Source organism: Nicotiana attenuata, chromosome 3 (genome assembly GCF_001879085.1).
Source record: "Nicotiana attenuata strain UT chromosome 3, NIATTr2, whole genome shotgun sequence".
In the NCBI taxonomy this organism is placed as follows: Eukaryota; Viridiplantae; Streptophyta; class Magnoliopsida; order Solanales; family Solanaceae; genus Nicotiana; species Nicotiana attenuata.
Window position 1 is genome coordinate 48663024 of NC_031991.1, and position 23109 is coordinate 48686132.

Below are 23109 nucleotides of genomic sequence, written 5' to 3' on the forward strand. Positions count from 1 at the left end.
CAGCCGGAACTCCATCGAGGCCAACCGGGGGTATGTGTTCCCTGGTGCTATGTTATCATTTTCACCGTGGTGGCCGAAATCATTGTCAACGTGTATGGGTGCTGACTGAGAGTTCGACATTTTGGTCCTGGAATCAAAGATACTCCAAAGAACAAATGTAAAATAGTGTGTGTTACAAAAGTTTGTATCAGGTAATCACTATTATCCTTAGCTCCACGGTGGGCGCCAAACTGTTTACCTTCAAAATCGGATAACAATTGAATTTATACGCGGTTTTAAGGATACGTGATATAACATGATACAAATTAAGTAAACAAATTAATATTGAAATTGATGATAAGAAAATAAATTCAAACCACACAAATTGAACAGCTTTAGCCTTTGAGTTTGATCACCCTCTAGCCAAGAAATGCCTCAACTAATGTCAGAACAGAACAACAAGATGATAAGAACTAGAAATGATTAGTATATTGCTTCTTCTTTCTTTTTTTTGCCTTCTACAGTGTCCTACAAATGATCAAAACTCCCCTTTATATAGCAGGGGTGTCCTACTCTTGGTATAATTCTATACAATGTAAAAAATCTCATGATTTGCTAATTAAACGGCCCCTTCTTGATACGTGCCGAGATTTTTGCCGTGATTTTCGATCGACTGCGGATATTTCGACCTTCCGTTATTTGGTTCGGCAAGTTTCCCCCGATCTTATTCGGTCTCGATCTTGTTCGGTCCTAGGGTCACGAGATCGACGATCTAATTTTACACCTTGATTCGATATAACCCGAGCTCGAGCTTTGACCTGCCATGTTTCAGCCTCGATTGGTCACTCAATAGGCGGACTCGGTATCGACCGTATACAATATGCGATCAACTTTATTATCTTTCTCCTGTGATCTACACATTGTCATTTCTTTCTCAATCGGAATATGGATTCGGAAGAATTAAGATAAAAATCAACTGGCACATTTGGGCTTAATTGTATGAATACTTTCATATTTAAATCATTGTGAAATGAGTTCAGCCATAAAAAGTTAAAACGACATTGTGTTTCATTTTAGAAAAGAAAAAAACAGTTTGTTTTATTTGCTATAAATACATGTTTTTCCAATCAAGAATCAAAACTAGTATGTTCTTTTGTCAATTCATATGAGAATAGTTATATGTTTAACCAACAGATCATTAGTCGAAGGTTTAAATTAAAATATAGCTATTCATCAATAACATTATTTCTCGACTTGCCAATTAAGGATGAACATGTACTCCCACCCGTTCACTTTTACTTGGCATGTATACTAAAAATAGATTTTCATTTTTACTTGTCACTTTAGGCATATCAAGAGAAGACAAAAAAAAAATCCTGTTATACCCACAATATTTATTACTCATTTCAAATCATTTTCTCAAATCCAATAAAATATGCATCAATTAGTATAGGTATCATGGTAAATTATGCACTTAATTTATTATTTCTTAAGGAGCGTGAAAAGTTGAAACGTATCAAGTAAAAGTGAACGGAGGGAGTACTATATAAATTAAGTCTTTTTATTTATTTATTAAAATAGATCAAGTAAAACACTACATATGAGTGCGTATGACAAGGATATAGACAAAGAAATACCATTATTTTCTGGGAGTGGAGTTGTAAAAATTTGTAAAACTAGATTCATGAAATAAAAGGGAAAAATAGGAAGACAATAACCCTCATAGAAAAGCTTGAAAAAAAAAGGACTTTTACATGACTATTTACGTGGGGTAAAAAAAACTATTCTCCTGTGCCTATTTACAAAGTTCATCCATTAAAAATTTACACAGCACAATTTCGTATGTTATATACCTTTAGGATATACAAATCACATAATCATATACGTCGAAAGTACATTAAAAATAGTTAAATCACACTATTGTATACTATTAATATATTATTAAGGTACAAAATATATGAATTTTATACCTCGATGGTATAAAATGTACATACTTGATGAGTATTTTATAAATAATTTTTCTTAACTATATAGCGTACGCGAAGTTGGCAGGGAGCACAAGTGAGGAGGAGAGGAGAGCGAATAGGGAGAGGTACAAAGAGGCTAGGAAGGAGGCAAAGCTGGCGGTCACGGAGGCTAAGAATGCAGCGTTTAGTCGTCTATACGAGGAATTGGGGGAGAAAGGCGGGGACAGGAAGCTGTTTCGGCTAGCTAAAGTACGGGAGAGGAAGGCCCGGGATCTGGACCAAGTAAGGTGCATCAAAGACGAGGATGGTAGAGTATTGATGGGGGAGTCCCAGATTAAGCAGAGATGGCAGACATACTTCTATGGTCTTCTAAATGAGGAGGGAGACCGGGATATAGCGCTAGGGGACTTGGGGCATTCGGAGAGTCTTCGAGATTTTAGGTATTGCAGGCACATTAAGGTGGAGGAGGTCGTGGGGGCTTTGCGTAAGATGAGTAGGGGTAGAGCGACCGGGCCAGATGAAATACCGGCTGAGTTTTGGAAGTGTGTGGGTCGAGCAGGATTGGAGTGGCTGACCGGGTTGTTTAATGTAATTTTTATGGACGAAGAGGATGCCGGATGAGTGGAGGTCGAGTACAGTGGTACCGTTGTACAAGAACAAAGGTGATATCCAGTGTTGTAACAATTATAGGGGTATCAAGTTACTTAGCCATACCATGAAAGTCTGGGAGAGGGTGGTGGAGGTGAGGGTGAGGAAGACGACGTCTATTTCCGACAATCAGTTTGGGTTCATGCCAGGTCGCTCCACTACGGAAGCTATCCACCTTATAAGGAGGTTGGTGGAATAGTACAGGGATAAGAAGAAGGATCTGCACATGGTGTTTATTGACTTGGAGAAAGCGTACGACAAGGTTCCTAGGGAGGTGCTCTGGAGATGTCTTGAGGCTAAGGGCGTGCCGGTAGCCTACATAAGAGCGATCAAGGACATGTATGATGATGCTAAGACTAAGGTTAGGACTGTGGGAGGCGACTCAGACCATTTCCCGATTGTTATGGGATTACACCAAGGCTCTGCGCTTAGCCCGTTCTTATTTGCCTTGGTGATGGATGCATTGACACACCATATTCAAGGGGATGTGCCATGGTGTATGCTATTTACTGATGACATAGTTCTAATTGATGAGACGAGGGCCAGTGTTAACGCGAGATTGGAGGTTTGGAGACAGACCCTCGAGTCTAAGGGTTTCAAATTGAGCAGGTCTAAGACAGAGTACCTGGAGTGCAAGTTTAGCGCTGAGCCGAGGGAAGTAGGCAGGGGCGTGAGGCTTGGATCACAGGTTATCCCGAAGAGAGATAGCTTCAAGTACCTTGGGTCAATGATTCAGGGGGACGGAGAGATCGACGAGGACGTCACTCACCGTATAGGGGCGGGCTGGATGAAATGGAGGCTTGCATCTGGGGTTTTGTGTGACAAGAAAGTGCCACTGACACTCAAAAGTAAGTTTTATAGAGCTGTGGTTAGACCGGCCATGTTGTATGGGGCAGAGTGTTGGCCGGTTAAGAACTCACATATCCAGAGGATGAAGGTAGCGGAGATGAGGATGGTGAGGTGGATGTGCGGGCACACTAGGATAGACAAGATTAGGAATGAAGATATTCGGAAGAAGGTGGGTGTGGCCCCTGTGGATGACAAGATGCGGGAAGCAAGGCTCAGATGGTTCGGACACGTGCAGAGGAGAAGCCTTGATGCGCCGGTAAGGAGGTGTGAGCGGTTGGCCGTGGTGGGTATGAGAAGAGGTAGAGGGAGGCCTAAGAAGTATTGGGGAGAGGTGATCAGGCAGGGACATGGTACGAATGCGGATTTCCGAGGATATGGCCCTTGATAGGAAGGTCTGGAGGTCAAGCATTAGGGTTGTAGGTTAGGGGGTAGTAGAACTTTTCTTAAATACACACTATACTTGCTGTTTATCTGAGCCCCGGGCCTGGTTACTGTTATTGCATGTCATCCATCTTTTGATTGTTATGCTTCTGTTACTATTACGATTTCTACTGGAGTTACTAATGAATTGTCTTTTCTTGTTTTTCTTATTTCCATCTTTCTGAGCCGAGGGTCTATCGGAAACAGCCTCTCTGCCCTATCGGGGTAGGGGTAAGGTCTGCGTACACATTACCCTCCCCAGAACCCACTTGGTGGGATTTTACTGGGTAGTTGTTGTTGTTGTTGTTGTTATGTACATTATAATATCTTGTAAAATAAATATTTTCTGGTAATTATTTTTGGCCGCATAGCATTCTCGTTATTCCGTTAATTTTCCAAAAAAAAAAGAAACCCACAGAAAAGAAACACCAAGCTTGATTAATAAACTAATTGGCTGAATCATGACCCGATTCACCTGACCCGTTTTCGAAATCCGGTCTTTTCTTTTTTCCGGTTCCTGGAGCTCGGTCAATGCCCTCTCCGCTTAATCCCAGTTTGAAAAGGAAAAGGAAAATTCAGTGAATGAGCGGGACATGAATAATAATAAGAGGAAAAGGATGAAGCTGAGTCATTGGAGCTTCACCTTCTTCTTCTACTTTTAATAATTATGGCCTCTTCTGATTCCCAGCGTCGCTGCGTTTTTGGTTAGCTTTTTTTTTTTTTCCTAATTCTCTTTATCTATCAATTAGTTTATGAAATACTATTTGGATAATTGTTATTCCGCCTAGTGTTGCTTAATTACTCGAAAAAGATTGAAGCTTTAGCCCATTGGGCATACTGGGGGTTGGCAATTCAATCCAATTTAAGTTGCTTCTGTACTATAATTGTATATTGGAATAAAATATTTAGCTGAATGTGTGCTTAATGTGGATTTATTTTTGTGGGTGATGTAGTTGGGAATATACCATATGATGCTACTGAGGAGCAACTAATTCAAATCTGTGAGGAGGTTGGACCAGTTGTTTCCTTCAGGTGGAGTATATTTTTTCTTTTTGCCGTCACTTATTTTACACAGCAGTTGTTTTATCTTTTGTTTTTTATTTAGTTAAAGCGGATGAATTAGTTTCTGGTAGAAGGACATAGAAGAGTTTGTCCTATTGCGAGTTTTGAATTTTCAAGTGCACTAAATATTTCGAGTACATGTAAGAAATGGGAAAGATTATAAAACGAAATACTATTTTAACCTTTTCATCGCAATTTGGTGTTCCAACTATATGTTAGTTTGCTGATTGAGGATTTGAGGTGACTAATGGATAGAGTGAACTTGACAGCTAGAAAAGCATATATCGTTTTTAGTATAAAAATGAATGCTTGAAGTTTCTACTGCAGCTGGTCGAAAAACTTTTCACTGGCAATGATTTTAAAATTCTTTCTAGAGGGCGTTATGTGGAGGATGACCGACTGAAGGAGGCTCTTTTTAGTCTAATAGCAGATGATTCTTCCCCTTTACTCTCTCATATTTGGATGTGTCTACCTACCATTTCCATCTTTTGACTAGTTCTGTTTCTCTTCCTCAGATTAGTGATTGATAGAGAAACTGGGAAACCAAAAGGTTATGGATTCTGCGAATACAAGGATGAAGAGACTGCCTTGAGTGCTCGTCGTAACCTTCAAGGGTACGAGATAAATGGTCGGCAGCTAAGAGTTGATTTTGCTGAAAATGATAAAAATTCTGACAGAAATCGTGACCAGGTAAAATATTTAGACGTCCTTAGTCAATTATTCTTACGAGTACATCCTTGACAATAATTACTATAGTGTGTTTCTTTCGTTAGCTGGTCCCTTAATTTCTTGTCCCTGGATTGAGCAGCCATTTTCAAGCTTGTTTGAGCTGCATGTCTCAACTAAAATGTCCATATATATTAAAAGTTATTGGTTTTTGTGCTACTCAACGACTGGCTATTTCAGCATAGTCATGATTGTGTTAGTGGAACTATGGAAATGATTAAATTTCATACAAGCCGGTGTTGGCATTTCATTAGGTTCTGTTAGAGATGAACTTATTCTTTATTAGGATATCCAATATTAATATCACTGGCTTTTATCCTGGTTAATGACCATTAAAACTGGTACCTGGGTGCTTTAACATTTTAGCTACCTACAATTTACTCACTTACCCTCTGGAGTTTCTACTTTTGCTTCTATGGTGCATCACCTATCTGACTTACATCTGTGAATTTCTTCATAGTCATTCGTGGACTTTTTGGGGTCACATCTTACTCAAACTTTTCTGTATTTTGATCCAGTCTTATCTTGATCCGGTCATCTAAACTAGTCATTAGCACATAAAATTTTTGAAGTAGGGTGTTCATAATAACAAAGCTTCAGAGATATAGTTTGTTCAGTTGGAAGAGTCTTGGTTACCCTTATATCCCAAATTAACTATCTTGCTTTCTGTGTTGGGTTAACAAAGACTTCTTTGATGAAGTAAAGATAATTGCATTGACAGCGGCATCCAGAAGATGCAAATTACAAGAGTCGGATGTGACTCCTACGCAGAACTCAAGGAGTCAATGAAGTCCAAAAACTGATTTAGACCATTTACGTCCCCATGTTTTTACCAACAAAAAGGGTTCGAAAGCCATTTAGCTTTTTATCTCTGGAATTGTCACTGAAGTCTCTTACCTTATCAAAAAAAAAAAAAAATGGCACTGACGTCTCTTCAAAATATCATGCGCTGACTCTTCCCACTAGACCAATGCCCGGGGGTGCTATCCGAAACAATAAATCTTTCCCCCATGGATAAGTACTGCTTTTCTGCATATCCAATTTCTTCTCAAATCTTCTATTTTGCCACACATCAGATGTTTTATGTTTTGCCACCAAATGTAGACCCAAGTAAGTAGCAGGAATTGTCCTGTTTTGCACCTCAAAATCATAGCTAACTGAATATTTTCCACCCCATTAACTGGATAAAGAAGGCTCTTGCTCATGTAAATGTGGAAACACGAGAGGGCTTCAACGGCCAGCAATATAATTCTTTGATTGAAATGAAGACTTATTCGCTACAATGTTCAAGTTATCAATTTTTTGTTATCAAAAAGGTGCAATTGCCCTCATTTTTATGCTAAAGCCCAAATTCTATAAAAAGTTAACTTCAGCTATATTGTTGGCTCACTTTCATTTAAATACATCAAAACTTCAACTGATACCTTAACAGGTGTTCCCAAACAGAACACTGTTCTTAAATTAGGATGAAAGGAGCACTTCTTAATATTCAAACCCCTCTTGAAGAAGATGGCGGAAGCATAAATATTGTGAGAGAACTTAATTTGTGAAGTATTATCATTTTTTTTCTTTTTGTACGTCAACTTTTCCAACTCAGAAGCAAGTAATTTATCGAACACGTGTGGACTATCACGTATCACCACTATGTCATTACTAACTCCTCTGCTGTGGCTAATCCCGCCCAATGAGAAAAGGGGAAAAGAGAACGAACTTAATACTCGTCAGATACTTCTTGTCTCTAATTTTAATAAAATCTATTCAGTTGACCTTATTTCTCTTTTCTGACAGGGTCGTGGCGGACCTGGCATGGCCACGAATATTGGTATGTTTCAATTTCAGATCTGCTCTTGACCCTTTCTTTTCCAATAGGCAAAAAGGGGGAGCATGAGATTCATGTGCTCGGTAGCATTTTATTTTCTCTATAGAATATTGGATTCTAACTTTTTTCCGGTAATATCTGTCAGATCCCAAAAAACACATTGGGGGACCAGCTGTCCCTGTGGATTCTGCACTTCATCAGCCAATAGGCATGTCAGTAGCTATGACTGCTGCAGCGGTTATGGCAGGAGCTCTTGGAGCTGCTCAGACTGGCAGCTCATTCGGTCAATCTGGAGTAGATCCTTTAACACTACATATGTCCAAATTGTCTAGGAGCCAACTGAATGATGTAATGTCTGAGTTTAAGGTCAGGATGTTGATTAAATCCCTCTCCTATTCGTGATTTTTCTAGCTCTGACTGAAGTCTGCTGCAAATATATATTACAGCAATAAAACTTTGAGTACTTTTCATTTATCAAAGACACTCTGCTTAGCTAAGCTAGAAGTAACTGAAACAATAGAAAACTATAGACTGAGCGGTATAAGAATGAATTAGCCAAATAGTCGTATTCTGGTTAATTCCTTTAATTATAGTGTCAACCAGTGCATATGATCCTCATGGATAACTGCTTGACATGATTATTGTAATTTTGATGACAGGCAATGTGTACACAAAACAAGGAACAGACACGCCAACTGCTGTTAGCAATTCCAAATTTGTCAAAAGCTCTTTTTCAGGTATTGAACTATGGTAGATGCTTAATGTGGTTGCACATTTCTGCTGTTGTTTAGCTGTTTGCTGTTGCTGACTTCTCAATAATGAAAATAATCATCTACTCTTCATAGTTGGTGAACCCTTAGATGCAAGAGGGCTTTTGTGCTCGTGCTATTCATTACTGCAGCATGGCCTAGCAGCCACTTAAGGCTTCTGAAACTGCATTTATGGTGTTCTATCCTTGGCAGCTTGTTTTATCTTTACTAGAAAACCACTATTCAAAACTTTTTGTGCTAGATTAGGACAAATGAATCTGTCTGCTTTATCACTCGGTTTGCCAATGTGCATAAGAGTTGGAAGAGTTGGACTTAATATATTGGAGCCCTTTAAAGGATCACATGCTGTGCGTCGCTCGTGTTGTACTCGTACGGAGAGGAATGTAGAAATTGCTTAATTGCTATATGGTGACCTTTGTAAATTTGTAGTAATTCTTTTTGGCAGTACCATCTTGGTACTTGCCTTAATAAAATCAACTTACCTTATTAGAAAAAAGGAGAGGAATGTGGATAACGGGTTCCTCTCACTTGTGCTCACTTCCGTTGCCCAGTTATTTTTTCATTCTTTCAGCACTTTGTATATGTTCTTTTTGTAGATAAGATACAGTAGATAAGCAGCAGACCTATGGTTGTTACTTTGATGAGTTTTATTCTGCCACCTGCTAATGTTTTCTGGGCAGAATTTATAATCACTATCTAAAAGTTTGGTAGCGGAGTGACATCAAACATATGGTTTTAATTGATTTGAATTTCAATCTTTATTATCTTAAGACACAGAGTAGAATATGCATTTTCTGTATAGTTTCACTATATTTACTAGTTACTAGTTCTCAGCTTCAGAGAGCACTATTGCGCCTTTTTGATTGCATGATTATTGTGCTATCCCATGCCTATAAGTTTTTATTTGTTTATGAATGCAGGCACAGCTAATACTGGGAATGGTGTCCCAACCAATGGTTCGTTCACTGGCTCCATACCTTTTTTTCTTCGTAATAAAATTCCCTGGCTCTTTATGCCCCCCCCCCCCCTTCCCTCTCCCCCCCCCCCCCTTTTTTTGGTTGTTTTTTTGAGGCATCAGGTTGTGAAAGAGCAACATCTAATCATCTTTGAAATGTGCAGTTGCAGATGCCAAACATTCGGCAATCTACTGCACCTCAACTGCAGCCATTGTTGCTAGATAGTCAGCGAAGTCAACAACTAGCAACTCAGTCTCTCCCTGGGTTACCCCCACTTCCCCCTAGTTTGCTCCCCCAGGCACGGCCTCAGATTCAGCTTGCTCAACCAGCACAGAACCAAATTTTGCAGAGTCAGTTGCCTACGCCTTCTAGAATCCTTCAATCAGTGCAACCCCAGGTCAATGTATCAATTAATCCGCCAGTTCAGATGGGAACTTCCTCTTCTATAAAGCAGCAAATGCATCCTTCTTTCTTACAACAAGCTGGACCAGTTGCAACTACAAATTTTTCATATAATAATCAGCTGGGGACAACAAATACAAACTATCCTCCTCCTCAATTAACGCGTCCCCCATTATTGGAACAAGGTTTTCAGGTGCCTATCTTTCTTTAACTGTTAGTCCATTAGTGCAAATAAATGAACGGCAATGGCAAAATATGATATATGTGGAAGTATTATTTTTAAAATGTCATGGAAATGACTTAATAAGGTCAGTAAAACTTACTTTTGTCAAGTAGATGATTGTCATGCTTGATTGGTTAAGTAATTATCCGACGAATAAATAACAATGTGTTTTACCTTAGAAAGGAAGAGAGTCTAAATATCAGGTTCTCTTAATAGCTTTTTGGTGGTACGAGAAGAGAACTAGAATCTTATGCAAAAAGCCGCTTATCTTTGATAATAAAAGCTCTGCTCCTCACCCCTTTTCTACTTCTGGAAAGTTTACTTGAATAATTCCCAAACGCAATGAAAACAGGAAGTCTATAGGATAGTTGCTATATGGAACAGTGTGTATCTTTCTTGCAAGACTTACTTCAGTGGTGTTGTACTATGTCTCTTTCAAAGGGACACAAATATGATCTTGTATAAATTTTTTGTTAACAGGTAAACCCTTCAGCAGTTTCTGGTGTCATGGATAATATGAATAAAGGGTCTCGAGGACCACAGGTTCCAAATAATTCTTCTTCAATTACCAGACCAGCTTACCCTGCAGGTTTGCCTGAGGAAAAGAGAGGGGCAACTAATAATCTAGATCTTCTTAGTCGGCCATCAAAAATGCCTAGACTAAATGATGGAATAAGTTATGCCTTACCTGATGCAAGTGTATCTACGTCCCTGTCAGGACCCTCAACTCAAGTTTCAGCTGCAGCAGAAGTGTCAAACTCTGATAAACAAGCTAGTCAGGTAGTTTTAGAGTTTTTCTTTTTAATCAATTGCATACACTTAAGACAGATTATTTTGCAAATGAAAAGTGAATTTAGATGATTCTACTCCCACTTATTTTCTTGCTTGACATGTTGATTTGAAAGATTGTCTAACTAGTACCCTCTGACACAGTCTGGTAAAATTCCGGATGTGATTATGTTAAATGCCTTTATTTTCTCTATAGAAACAACTAATTGTCTTGATTTGGTACTAAATTTGGAATCATGCCGGGTGTAGTTATAATACGGTAGTTTAGTTATATGAAGATATGCTCTTCTTTTTCAACAGGTGCAGCTTCCCTCGGACATTGAGTCTGCCTTGCTGCAACAAGTACTGAGTCTGACTCCTGAACAGCTAAGTTCACTGCCACCAGATCAGCAGCAGCAGGTCATTCAGCTTCAACAGATGCTTCGGCAGCCAACGTAGCCACATTTTACTACATGAAGAGGATCTCAGATACACCTGCATGCTGGTTTCTGTTTGCCCCTCTGCAATATTTGCGCAGAAGGGCATGTTGTCTCTTAGATCAATTTCCATATTGTAAAGTGATTGATTTGCAAAGGATCTAGCATAGGATTATAAAATGCACTAGAGGCTATTACATATTTACATTCATGTAACGGTTATGAGCAAGCTGTTTGCAAGATAAATGAAGGAAAGAGAAGAAATTTGTGGCTCCAGTTGTACTCTTTTTTGTTAGTTATTTGTCAAAGCTCCAGTTGTACCCTAGGAGTAGATATTTGAGACACATTTTTCATTTGCTATTTGCCCACTTATGTTTCAGTAACAAATTCATTGCTTGGTTTATCTTAATGCAAGTCCTGGATCAGTTTTGCGCTTTTTATGCATTTATATTCCGAGCATTGTTCTAAAGCAACCTAGAAAAATCTGGAACTCTGATGTCGCCCTGTTGAGAATCTCTCTTTCGCTCTCTACCCCTCAGAATGTAATAGTGGTCTGGACATTCAATTTTATACCACAAGGGAATAATATTTCGTAATATTACTAGCTCAACATAATCCTTTTTTGGAGTTGCCGATAAAATACTTGTGAAGGACGCTCGTCATATAAAGTGAGAATTATCTGCACCTCATATTTTTGTAAATAATGCTTAGCTCGTGTAATCAAATTTGTGGAGAACAAACACTATTTGAAAAGGAAAAAGAAGGGGATGAAAGCGAAATCAAGCACTCCTGAGTCCTAATACATACCCTGTTCTTAAGGTATAAGTTTTGATTTTTGGAAACTCTATGATGTATAGTCGTCCTCCAAAATAATAGTCAAAAAAAATATATTTTTTGTATATTAATATATAATATACATATTTATACATTACAAGTGTATATTTTTTTTATATATTTAGCTGGCGATTGTAATTATATTCAATCGAGCGGCCAAATTGTTAAAAGCCCTTTGATTTTAACTCACTGGCTTATCCTCAAGTCCTTCAAACAACACAATGTAATGTACTATGTATGATTTACATTCTTTTAATTTTAAAAAAAAAAAAAGTGAAAGAAAAAGAAAAATAACTTTGGTTAGATGGGTGAGCCAGAACAGGTGGCACCTTACCCGCCACCATACATATAACGACATAACGTACACGAACCCATTTCTACATCTGTTTTTCCTCCATTTCTATATTCTTCTCCCACTGTTCTCTGTATCTAACATTCTAACTACATTAAAAAGAAAAAATCGTCCAATTTGCCCGAGATTTCTATGTACATATAAGCTGGCATATGAGTAGCGGAGAAGAATTGGGAATTTGAAGAGAACATCAGAATGGTAATCCAGTTAGTTCTTAGAGCTCCAGTGGGTGGCCATCTTGTCAAAGCTACTCCGCTTGTTCCCAAGAAGCCCAACGGATTTTCCAGGTTATGTATTCGGAATTGCGTCACAATGGACCCTCAGAAATCCCAAAAGGTGCTCGCTTTTTAATTGCTGCAATCTGTTTGTTAATTTTCCTGTGGAGAAGTAATCAAGATCCTTCTTTTTAACTTAAAAACGGTTTTTGTCATGTAAAGTTTTGTCTTTTTATTTGAAGTTTAGAGCTCACCCACGTCAACAGTCCTTTGGAAAAGCAATGTCTTTGGGGTTTTCAGTTGTTGAATAGATAGGACTGATGTTTGACTGCTTAGAGTTATACTTGGTATCTGCTTCAGTTCTTCGAGAAGTCAATTTGCTGATCCATTAATTGCTTTCTTGAGTGAATGACTTTTACTAGAGAATTTAGACCATCTTTCACATTGTTACAGAGTTACGAGTACTAACTACAAACATGTCATCTTTTTCTCAACCTTTATTGTTCCATCTTATTTCGCTTTAAAATTTCTATGCAATGATTTTCAGTCGTCTAACGTCTTCGAAAGCATTTGATACAGTGTGGTTTTGGAACTTCTCTTTTCCTCCCCCCCCCCCCCCCCCTACACCCCCAAATATAAGCTTAATTCTTTAAAGACAACCAACGTCCTGCAATTTTATAAAAAATGATTTGAAGTATAGAAATGTTCTTAAATGAATAAGTGACTCCATGAAACATTATGAGATCCCTATGAGCTAATTCAATGAGATTAGGGAAATACATATCATGATATACTGAATGTGATAGGATAAGGAGCTTCTTTTCATTGAAAAGTCTTAGTTAAATGCTAGAAACTCTGTTCACTCCGTTCATCTCATGAGACCATGTATGCACTTCTTACACAGACAATGCTGTGACTGAGTCTGATGGGGCCACATTTCAACTTTGCAGTTAGTGCTGGATGTAAAGGAGAGACTTGAAAGGGAATATACAGATCTCCCGGTGGGAAGAAATGGAAGAGATGATGAGGAGATGATCTTATGGTTCCTGAAGGATCGCAAATTCTCAGTTGAAGATGCTGTTTCCAAGCTGCATAAAGCCATTGTAAATATATCGTTTATTTTGCTAGAATCATCTCGTTAATTTGACTTCCATACTAGAACTTGATTATTGAAAGGAAAACCTCATGTAGCTTATAGTAAATTATATCGCAGAGCATGATATCTGCACCCATAAGGCCTCAGATATCTTCTTCTTTTTACTGTTTTCTGATTTGCTTTCCTCCTTCCATCTGGTTTCTGATGGTGGAGAGAATGGACTTAGTCTTCCTCTGCCTTTCAGTTGACTTGTTCATTGTGTCAAAGATTTTAAATCCAATTCTCATGAAGTGGCTCTAGCTGTACTCGACTTGAAATTTCTAATGCTATATTTACTATACGCTACATGAGGTTTTCTCAATCATAAAACATGGGACACTGGAATGCTAAGATTACTACAAATGTTCCATTACCTCATGGTGATGAAAAGAAGAATACCATTCCTCTTGCCTGCCAATCTTGCTTCACTGTGTCAATTCTTCATTTCAATTATCATGAAATTACATATAGGCTGCATCTGAATTGAATATTGGCTATGCTATAGTACTTACTCTAAGCTTCAAAAGTGTGGAGGGATATTAAAAATGATGTATTTCATACCTTATCAGAGATGGCGTCATGAATTTGGTGTATCAGACTTGTCAGAAGAATCGGTTAAAAGTGTTGCTGAAACCGGAAAAGCATATGTGCATGACTGTTTTGATGTCTATGGAAGACCGGTCCTGATAGTGGAAGCATCAAAGCATTTTCCACAGGTAACAATGTGACGCAGCTTATCTTAAAGCTAGATTTTTACGAATACTAGGATTATTCAAAAATCTTCTTAAGAGAAAAAAGGACAGAACTTTGGCTGTATTTTTGCCATTTGATTTTCATTCACAGAAGTTCGATTTCTTTCTTTAATAAATATAACGATTTGCAACTGCTAAGATTTTTGCCAAGGAAATTTGCACTTGAAATGAATATCGAACCCAAATTTTATAAAAAACGTGTGATATATATGAAGTAACAATTTGATGATAATGTTGATAATGAAATCTCAAAATCTTTCGAAGAGTCCTTTCAAGGATGGGTTATTCACATTTTATTTGATGGAGCGAAGTAAAAGCTAAGCAGTGGAAATTCAAAAAATTCCCTGGGAAAAAAAATAGAGATGTCTCCTACGTTACCCATCGATTACTTTTATACATAATAGACAAGACTATTTTTTCACTTCAGAATAGATTTGAGCAATTCGAAGCATATGAAATATTTTGGTTTTCTATTTAGCGGTAAAACTAAGATACTACTAGATGATGAAAACTNGAAATTGATTAATATTTTACCTAATGTATATTGTACTAATACAAAACAAATCCATATATATAACACTATGACACGTAACGTGACCATAGTTTACCTTTGATCATCACCGAGAGCAGGGCGCCTTCATAAAGCAAGTAAGCAATTGTTTTAGGCCCATATTGTGGGGCCCCATTTTTGTTACACCTATAGGTTATGTATCATTTTAAAAAAGTTTTGTGAAGGGAAAAAGTTCGATTTCTTTCTTTAATAAATATAACGATTTGCGACTGCTAAGATTTTTGCCAAGGAAATTTGCACTTGAAATGAATATCGAACCCAAATTTCATAAGAAATGTGTGATATATATGAAGTAAGAATTTGATGATAATATTGATAATGAAATCTCAAAATCTTTCGAAGAGTCCTTTAGAGGACGGGTTATTCACATTTTATTTGATGGAGCGAAGTAAAAGCTAAGCAGTGGAAATTTCCCTAGAAAAAAAAAATAGAGATGTCTCCTACGTTACCCATCCATTACTTTTATACATAATAGACAAGACTATTTTTTAACTTCAAAATAGATTTGAGCAATTCGAAGCATATGAAAATATTTTTGGTTTTCTATTTAGCGGTAAAAACTAAGATCACTAGATAATGAAAATTTGAAAACATATTGCTTTAATCTTGAATGTTCCTTAAAGCATAATAATCAATTCGATATTGATGATNATTTCTTTTGGCAAATACATGTTTGGCATAGAATTTATCTGCATTATGGTAAAGTCCCAAAACCCAAAACTCAAATCCCAAACCCAGCTCAAGAGCTGGTTTTTACCCAAAATATCACTATTACATTTTTTAAAAATTGTCCCAAACTTTTGTATTTTATAAAAAAGCTCACCATTTATTATTTTGTAACAATGCTACTTCCTCTTCTCGGTCATCTGATAGTGTATTATGTAGTTCATTATAAAAATAATAATTTGTGCCAAATTTATTTATGTTCAAAACTATGGTTTACGAACATGTTTTTTTAAAAAAAAACGTGAAATATTTTTTGAAAACTTATGTCCAAACACATTTTAATCTTCAAGCCAAACTTCACCCAAATCAGATTTTTCAAAACTAAATTTGGGAATCTATGGCCAAGCGCTAGCTAAAAATTCTCCGTGAAAAAAATAGAGATGTCTCCTACGTTACCCATCGATTACTTTTATACATAATAGACAAGACTATTTTTTCACTTCAGAATAGATTTGAGCAATTCGAAGCATATGAAAATATTTTTGGTTTTCTATTTAGCGGTAAAAACTAAGATCACTAGATGATGAAAACATATTGCTTTAATCTTGAATGTTCCTTAAAGCATAATAATCATTTCGATATTGATGATTTAGATTTATTTTCTAATTAAAAGTATTAAGAAAAATAGTACAATTAGAAGATAACAATTTAATTGATACACTCAATCAAATAAAAAGATCTGATTCTTTTCCAAATGTCTATATTACTTATGGAATAATGTTAATAATTCCTGTTACCGGTGCTTCAGTGCAAAGAAGTTTTCAAAATTAAAATTAATAAAATCTTACCAAAGATTCACAATGTCTCAAGAAAGGTTAAGTGGATTAGTTATATTGTCAATTGAAAAATACTTATTAGGAGTTATTGATTATAAGAAAATCATTAATAACTTTGTATCTAAGAAAAGCTAGAAAAATAGACTTCAAATAAATAAATAAATATTTAAAAAAAGTTAAGGCTCCTCGTAAAGTTTGGCTTTAGGCCACAAAATTCGTCGGGCAGCCCCTGCAGAGAACCAAACTTTGGACCCACCTATTTTTGACTGATCAGAATTTCTTAAGTCATACATGCGACATCTCATTGTTTTAGTAAAAACTTGAAATTTTGTTTTACTTTTTTGACTAAAGCAATTGAAATGGAAGTGTTAGTGATGTATGTAACGAAATGCATTTGTACTTTCTCTTAGTTATTTCACGCATGAGTGTCTTTTTGCTACAAGAAAACTTTCAACTTTTGATAGATCTGATCCTTTATATTTATTAAAGTACTTTTTTTTTCAAAATGCCTCCACTGTTTTACTAATTGAAAATATAAAACTTATCCCTCAACTAAATTTTAAGGAGAAGGAAATTATTTTTCGAAACTTGTGATTTTGGGTGGAAAAGCAATAGAACGTTGGAAGCTGGAGATTTCTTATGAAATAAAGTTTTTCCCCTGTAGATACTGTTCTGCAGTTCTGATGTTGTACACTAAAATTTGGTGCCACAGAAGCAGGATCCTGATGAAGATGAGAAGTTATGTGTCTTTCTAATTGAGAAAGCATTGAGCAGACTTCCCCCTGGTAAACAAGATATACTTGGTATATTTGATCTGAGAGGGTTTGGAACGGAGAATGCAGATCTTAAGTTCCTTACTTTTATGGTAATGTCCACTGTAGTTGCTCTTTAGTAATATTGTTTGCATGGTTCATCTCTCTGGGTGTTAGCTTAGGATGATTTGATTCATAAGGTTTTCTATCTTCTTTTTATTTCTTCTTTTGTGAATAAACTATGCGGGCACTTATAATATTGCTTTATCAAGTAAAACTCAACTTTCATGATGCTAATACATCATGAAACTTTATGCGTGAAAGCTTCTTATTGAAAAATACTTAATGCTGTTGCTCTTGGTGCCTCTTCTAACATAACACCCTCGAAAACCAGCTTCTTTTCATTTTCTCAACAATTCTGTCAAGTGGGTTGATAACAGGCCTATAGATGACTTGCTAATGTCATGTTCTCTACCTTCCGGTTGTGTTTACTATATAGTATTTAGCAATTTTCATCGGATCTTGAACAGTTTAAAATTGCATGCTAATTTCTCTTTAATCATTTTGGCACAGTTTGACGTATTCTACTACTATTATCCAAGACGGTTGGGTCAGGTTCTTTTTGTTGATGCTCCTTTTGTCTTCAAACCATTGTGGCAGCTTGTCAAACCTGTGCTCAAGTCATACGCTTCATTGGTAAGACTTCCGTGCTATTAATTAAGAAGTTATTTCTTTTCTGACTTATCATATGTATATTGTTTCTGTTTGAGTCATGGCTTATATCCAAAAGCTCGACTTATCTTCTCACTTTATAATAAACTAGTTCATTATGATTTTATTTGAAGAGTTACACAAGGTTTTGAAGGTATTTCCCTTGTGAATCAGCTCTTCATGGTTGCTACTGATGCCTGTGTTTAGACGGACACACTGAGATAGTCTATTTACTGCCTGTAACCTCACTTTTCATGTCTGCTACATCTGTTTTTACCCTTATACAGTGAGCCTCTAGGCTAAAGCAGCATTTAAATATCCATATGATTTGGCGCATTCAATGCATTATTCTTCAGTTTCTCTTCTTTTTCAGTGAACACTTGTTTCTGTCATTTGAATCTTTTATGCTTTGCCACTAATCAATTGGACAAGATAAGAAATGACCATCTCAAAATCTGATTACATAATCTTCATCATGTCTAGGCAGAATAAAATTAGTTATCTCAGCTGCTTTGATATGTTATCATCTAACACTCTCTATGTGCAATTTGAAAGGTGAGATTTTGTTCGGCGAAGGATGTCAGAGAGGAGTATTTTACAGAAGAGACAGTCCCAGCTAGTTTTAGAAAATGAAGACATGAGCACCTGGTACACCAAAACTTTGATATACGCAAGAATAGAAAAGACTGAATCTTGATATAAAGAAGCGTCGGCCAAGATAACGATGACAAGCTCAATGATGGAAAGGACTAATGGGGTTATCGGATTATAGTCTTTTCATATTTGCATGAATGAGAAAGTCACTTTTCCCCGAAGCCCTGTGTTAGAGTTAGGACCATTTACAACAGCTATGATGTATCAAACTAAAAGATAGTACAATGTACTTGGTTTTATCCGTATACAATAAAGCAAGATGCCCCAAGACTTAAATTCAAAGGTAAAAGTTTTACAATTCAAATGTGTGGTGGGTGCACATCACTAGTTGGAATCTTGATTTGGATCAAGTATAGTATTCAAGTGGAGAAGCTTAGAGGGATGGACTCATTATCCACCTAGTTTCGAAACCGTAAAAAGTTTATTATTTTTGATTATCAAAAGAAAAAAAGTTAATGCAATGACATCTTAAGTCAAAGGAACTTACTTGTGTGTCCTCGTTTATATCTAAGCAAATCTATTATCACACTCTTATTAGAGCCATTCTGTTGTTCTTTCTACTCCATAAGATTTAGCTTGACTCCAAATTCTTAAGTTTTTTACAGAAAATTCAGAGTAATACTTAACTCCTTAAGGTTCAAGAATATAACCAATATACTGTAATTCTTTTCCAGAAAAATCTTTCCATCTCAAATTAAAGTTCCATATTTCCTCTTAAGGCCATTGGGAAATGGTGCAACCTTTTAATAAACAAAAAATACTGTACAATATTTTGTTTATCTCAGACGAACTTTTAGCTAGATTTGGTTGAAACTTGAAAAAAGAATTTTTGAAATTATGTTGAAAAATAACCTTTATAAGTTGAAATTGTGTTAGGACATGCATTTTATTTGGAAAAAAAATTGAAGTTTTCTAAGTGGAAGAAAAACTTTTACCCAAAAACTGGTAGTTTTTGGGAACTTGAAAAAAAAAATTAAAGTTTTTTCAAAAATTGATCATTATGAACAAATAATATTTATTTAAAACGTAGCCAAAATCTATGGTCAAACAGGAACTTATCTTAAAGTTCACAACTCTTTACTTTGCTTATTCTATACCTATAAAAAAGAATGAGTAGTAAAATCATCTCTTGCATGTTTTTTAAATAATAACTAAGTCATTGATCTTTCAACGTTCTTTTCAATGCTTGCACGAAGACACTCAATTGTGCAGAAACAGCCAATTTAAGGAGCAAAATGCACCAGGAAACTGCTTGATGAATACAATATTGAGGAATGATTAAACTTTAGGGGTTAAATCATAAATCCAGAAATTGTAAACCGATGCATTTGGCAACTGAATAGTAAATTGAGGGCCTTAGTGAATTTTCCTCAAAAGAAGCTGATAAATCATAAATTATCACTGAAAGTTTACCTTCCTGCACCAAAATGGCAATGTCAAGTTTGAAGAATGCTTTAATAATAATCCTATCGGCGATAACTATTGCATGTTCGACGGATTTGTGCAAAGCGATCGAATCACCAGGGTACACAGTGGTGCACTCAGAATCAGATTTTGAAATCAGACGTTACAGGGAATCGGTATGGATGACGGCACCCGTCAACGAAATCTCCTTCGAAAAAGCCACCAGAGATGGTTTTCACAGGTACCCCTTTTTTAAATTTGTTTAATTGTTTATTAAATGGGTAATTTTCACTGGTTACGACAATTGGAGTTAACTATTTAGCTTCTTCTTTTAGCTAACTTATTGAGGGTTAACAATCTTTCCCCTTTTCTTCTTCTTGTATTATGCCTAATTTTGTACACCAATTTCCCTTTTGGACTTTATTGTTAAAATAAATTGACTACTTAGAAGTTTTGAAGTCTCTATTGGAAAGGGAGGACAGGGTGGGTTGCTCTCGTGGTAAGCACCCTCCACTTCCAACCTCCACTTCCAATCAAGAGGTTGTGAGTTCGAGTCACCCCAAGAGCAAGGTGGGGAGTTCTTGGAGGGAGGGATGCGAGGGTCTATCGGAATCAGCCTCTCTACGTCAGGGTAGGGGTAAGGTCTGCGTACACACCACCCTACCCAGACCTCACTAGTGCGATTATACTGGGTTGTTGTTCTTGTTGTTGTTGTATTGGAAAGAGGAAAAAAAGGATATTTGTGGGCTTTGCATGTGTCAAAATGGAAGTATCTAATCAAGAATACATTTTTCTTTGACTAGCAAACTGTGACAAGTTTTAGTATGAGAGGTATATGAGCGTCTTATTGGCACATAAATACTATAGACTACTGAGGTCTTCTGATATCAATTTGACCTTTAGATTATCTTCTAAACACACTGTCAACTATATGCTACGTTCTTTCTTATGTTTCTCGAGCCATTAGGGCTGCTACAGATATATATCTCTGAACCAGTTACCTAATGATATATGCTAAACAGAAATTTCCACCTAATCACCAGAGAATATTTGCTTCTAGTAAATGGTACCAGAGTTAGGTTTGTGGCTCTTCTAATGGCGTATGAAGATTTAGAGACGTTCTTTTAGTTAGCATTACTCAGTTTTGGTTGCAAATACGAACAAATACAGTTGTACTGACCAATGCACAAGAAACTCGGGAAGTGGTTTGGATCAGCAATATAAATCCTCTGTATTAATTATGTTCTATTTGAGGTAATATGTCTAGGTGAATACGTCTCAACAACTGTAGTATTCAGAGGATCTAACATAATTTAACTATTTTTAAGCTGGCAAACAACCTCCACATCCCTCCTACTTTATCTAAGTTTGGGACTGGCTATGATTTTAGCAAAGTTCAAGTTTGTGTAGATGAATTGAAAGCTTACATTTGAATTTCTTATGTGTTCCCTCATTGTCATACAGATTATTCCAGTTCATCCAAGGTGCAAATTTGAACTTTTCTCGTATTTATATGACAAAGCCAGTTTTGACAAGCATTGTCCCAGGAGCTGGTCCTCTTCACTCATCAGCGTACTTTGTTAAACTGTACTTGCCTGTGAAGTTCCAAACTGATCCACCTCTTCCCCTTCCGGAACTGAACCTTCAACCTGATCCATGGACTAGTCATTGCATTGCTGTTAGGAAGTTTTCAGGATTTGCAAGAGATGGCAATATCGTTAAAGAAGCTCAGAAACTGGCATTGAGCTTGAGTAGATCTCCATGGGCAAACTCCACTGCTTCTACAAGTGAATATGCTTACTCTATAGCGCGGTATAATTCTCCTTTCCGGATCATTGGGCGTGTCAATGAAGTGTGGGTTGATGTCACTGGATCTAGAGCAAGTGGTTGTGAATCCAATCTAGTTGCTGCATACTGATTTTGGGCGTGAGCTTGAAGCTTCTTCGATCGTTGTTGTAAGTCTCCCTTATAGAAACCAGAGAGGCATGAAAGGTTGCTTCCTATGTACATATTGAATTCAAAAAATAACATGAATCCAAACGACGGATGATGCTCATGTTCTGTATATTTGGCACTTCTATTATGGTTTAATGGAACTGTGATCAATTCTGCAGAAAACTGAGTGGATAACTGTAATTCCCTTGATAAAGAACTTTGGCATTACCATGCGTGTTATTCTTGTACTTTATCCCAAAATGTTTATCTGATTTGACTTTCTCCGCTCAAGCTTGGCTTTAGTCAAAACCATTTCCGGGATTGAATTTCACAATTTTTGAAGACAAACTAGAACCTTAATAGACAGAGTTATCGGGTACCTAATGCCGGTGGGAGGTAGCAGATATCCTGTGGAATTAGATGAGGTGTGTGCAAACTGGCCCGGATACCATGGTTGTATATTAGGAGGGAAAAAAAGATAAATTACGTAGATAGTATTATAATATAGAAGATTTTTCTAAACGGGTATATATTTATTTAAGGACGTGTTTAACTTTTGTTCAATTTGGGTTTTGAAAAGTCAAAATAAATACATAAATAAACAAATGAATAAATATATATAGGTAGAGAGTGAGTAGCAAAACAAGCATGAGAGTAAATTTGCCTAACAAAGGTCTTCAGGGAATCAGGGTCATAACAGATAAGTTGGGAACAATGTTTAAAAGGCGTGGGTGTAAGGCGAGACGCTTTATCTAACACGGGCGAGTCATAAGTCCTGAGGCGCAGGCGCAAGCTCCATGAGTATTTAATTTTTCATATTTTATAAATTAATAAAATTAATATATAAATATCAAGAGGGTTCGAGAAAACTAAAGAAAGCTCTGAAGAACGAAACATTTAAATTCTTTGCCTGCAGTCATGATTAAAGCTCAATAAACAACTTCATATCAATATTCGAAGTGTGAGGGTTCAAAATCATCCGTCCGTGCCAGTTGAATCACGAATCATTGTTCATGATAATCATAAAATTGTTCGAGATGGATAATACATATTATTCAAGATTGATCTCTCAAACATTTGAAACCAGCCCAAATCTGTCAAATTCAAGATCAAGAAATCAAGTTTTGAAAACGAGAATCAGAGGACTCTCTTTAGAATTGACATAATTTGGAGAATTTAACCGTCATCATTTCTTGATATCAAATATCATAACTTGTCACTATTATCCTTGTCTTTACTTTCTAACGCATAGAAATTAGTACTACA

At 36.6% G+C, this 23109-nt stretch overlaps 3 protein-coding genes across 4 annotated transcripts; all 3 read left to right on the top strand.

Annotated features, from left to right (window-relative positions):
- On the top strand, positions 4313–11463 carry LOC109223700 (cleavage stimulating factor 64). Of its 2 annotated transcripts, XM_019388099.1 has the most exons (11): positions 4313–4567; positions 4817–4895; positions 5441–5615; positions 7440–7473; positions 7616–7836; positions 8130–8207; positions 9161–9196; positions 9360–9791; positions 10302–10410; positions 10540–10601; positions 10911–11463. In XM_019388099.1, the coding sequence occupies exons 1-11, from the start codon at positions 4531–4533 to the stop codon at positions 11046–11048; spliced, it is 1401 nt and encodes a 466-aa protein (XP_019243644.1). In that variant the 5' UTR covers positions 4313–4530; the 3' UTR covers positions 11049–11463. The 2 variants fall into 2 exon arrangements, with proteins under 2 accessions (XP_019243644.1, XP_019243643.1); XM_019388098.1 differs by having other exon boundaries at positions 10302–10601.
- Positions 12229–18802, top strand: LOC109223701 (motile sperm domain-containing protein 2). Its single transcript, XM_019388100.1, has 6 exons — positions 12229–12548; positions 13378–13530; positions 14132–14278; positions 17100–17252; positions 17713–17835; positions 18406–18802. The coding sequence occupies exons 1-6, from the start codon at positions 12408–12410 to the stop codon at positions 18481–18483; spliced, it is 795 nt and encodes a 264-aa protein (XP_019243645.1). The 5' UTR covers positions 12229–12407; the 3' UTR covers positions 18484–18802.
- On the top strand, positions 19771–22096 carry LOC109223702 (heme-binding protein 2-like). The gene is made up of 2 exons (XM_019388101.1): positions 19771–20149; positions 21373–22096. The coding sequence occupies exons 1-2, from the start codon at positions 19932–19934 to the stop codon at positions 21824–21826; spliced, it is 672 nt and encodes a 223-aa protein (XP_019243646.1). The 5' UTR covers positions 19771–19931; the 3' UTR covers positions 21827–22096.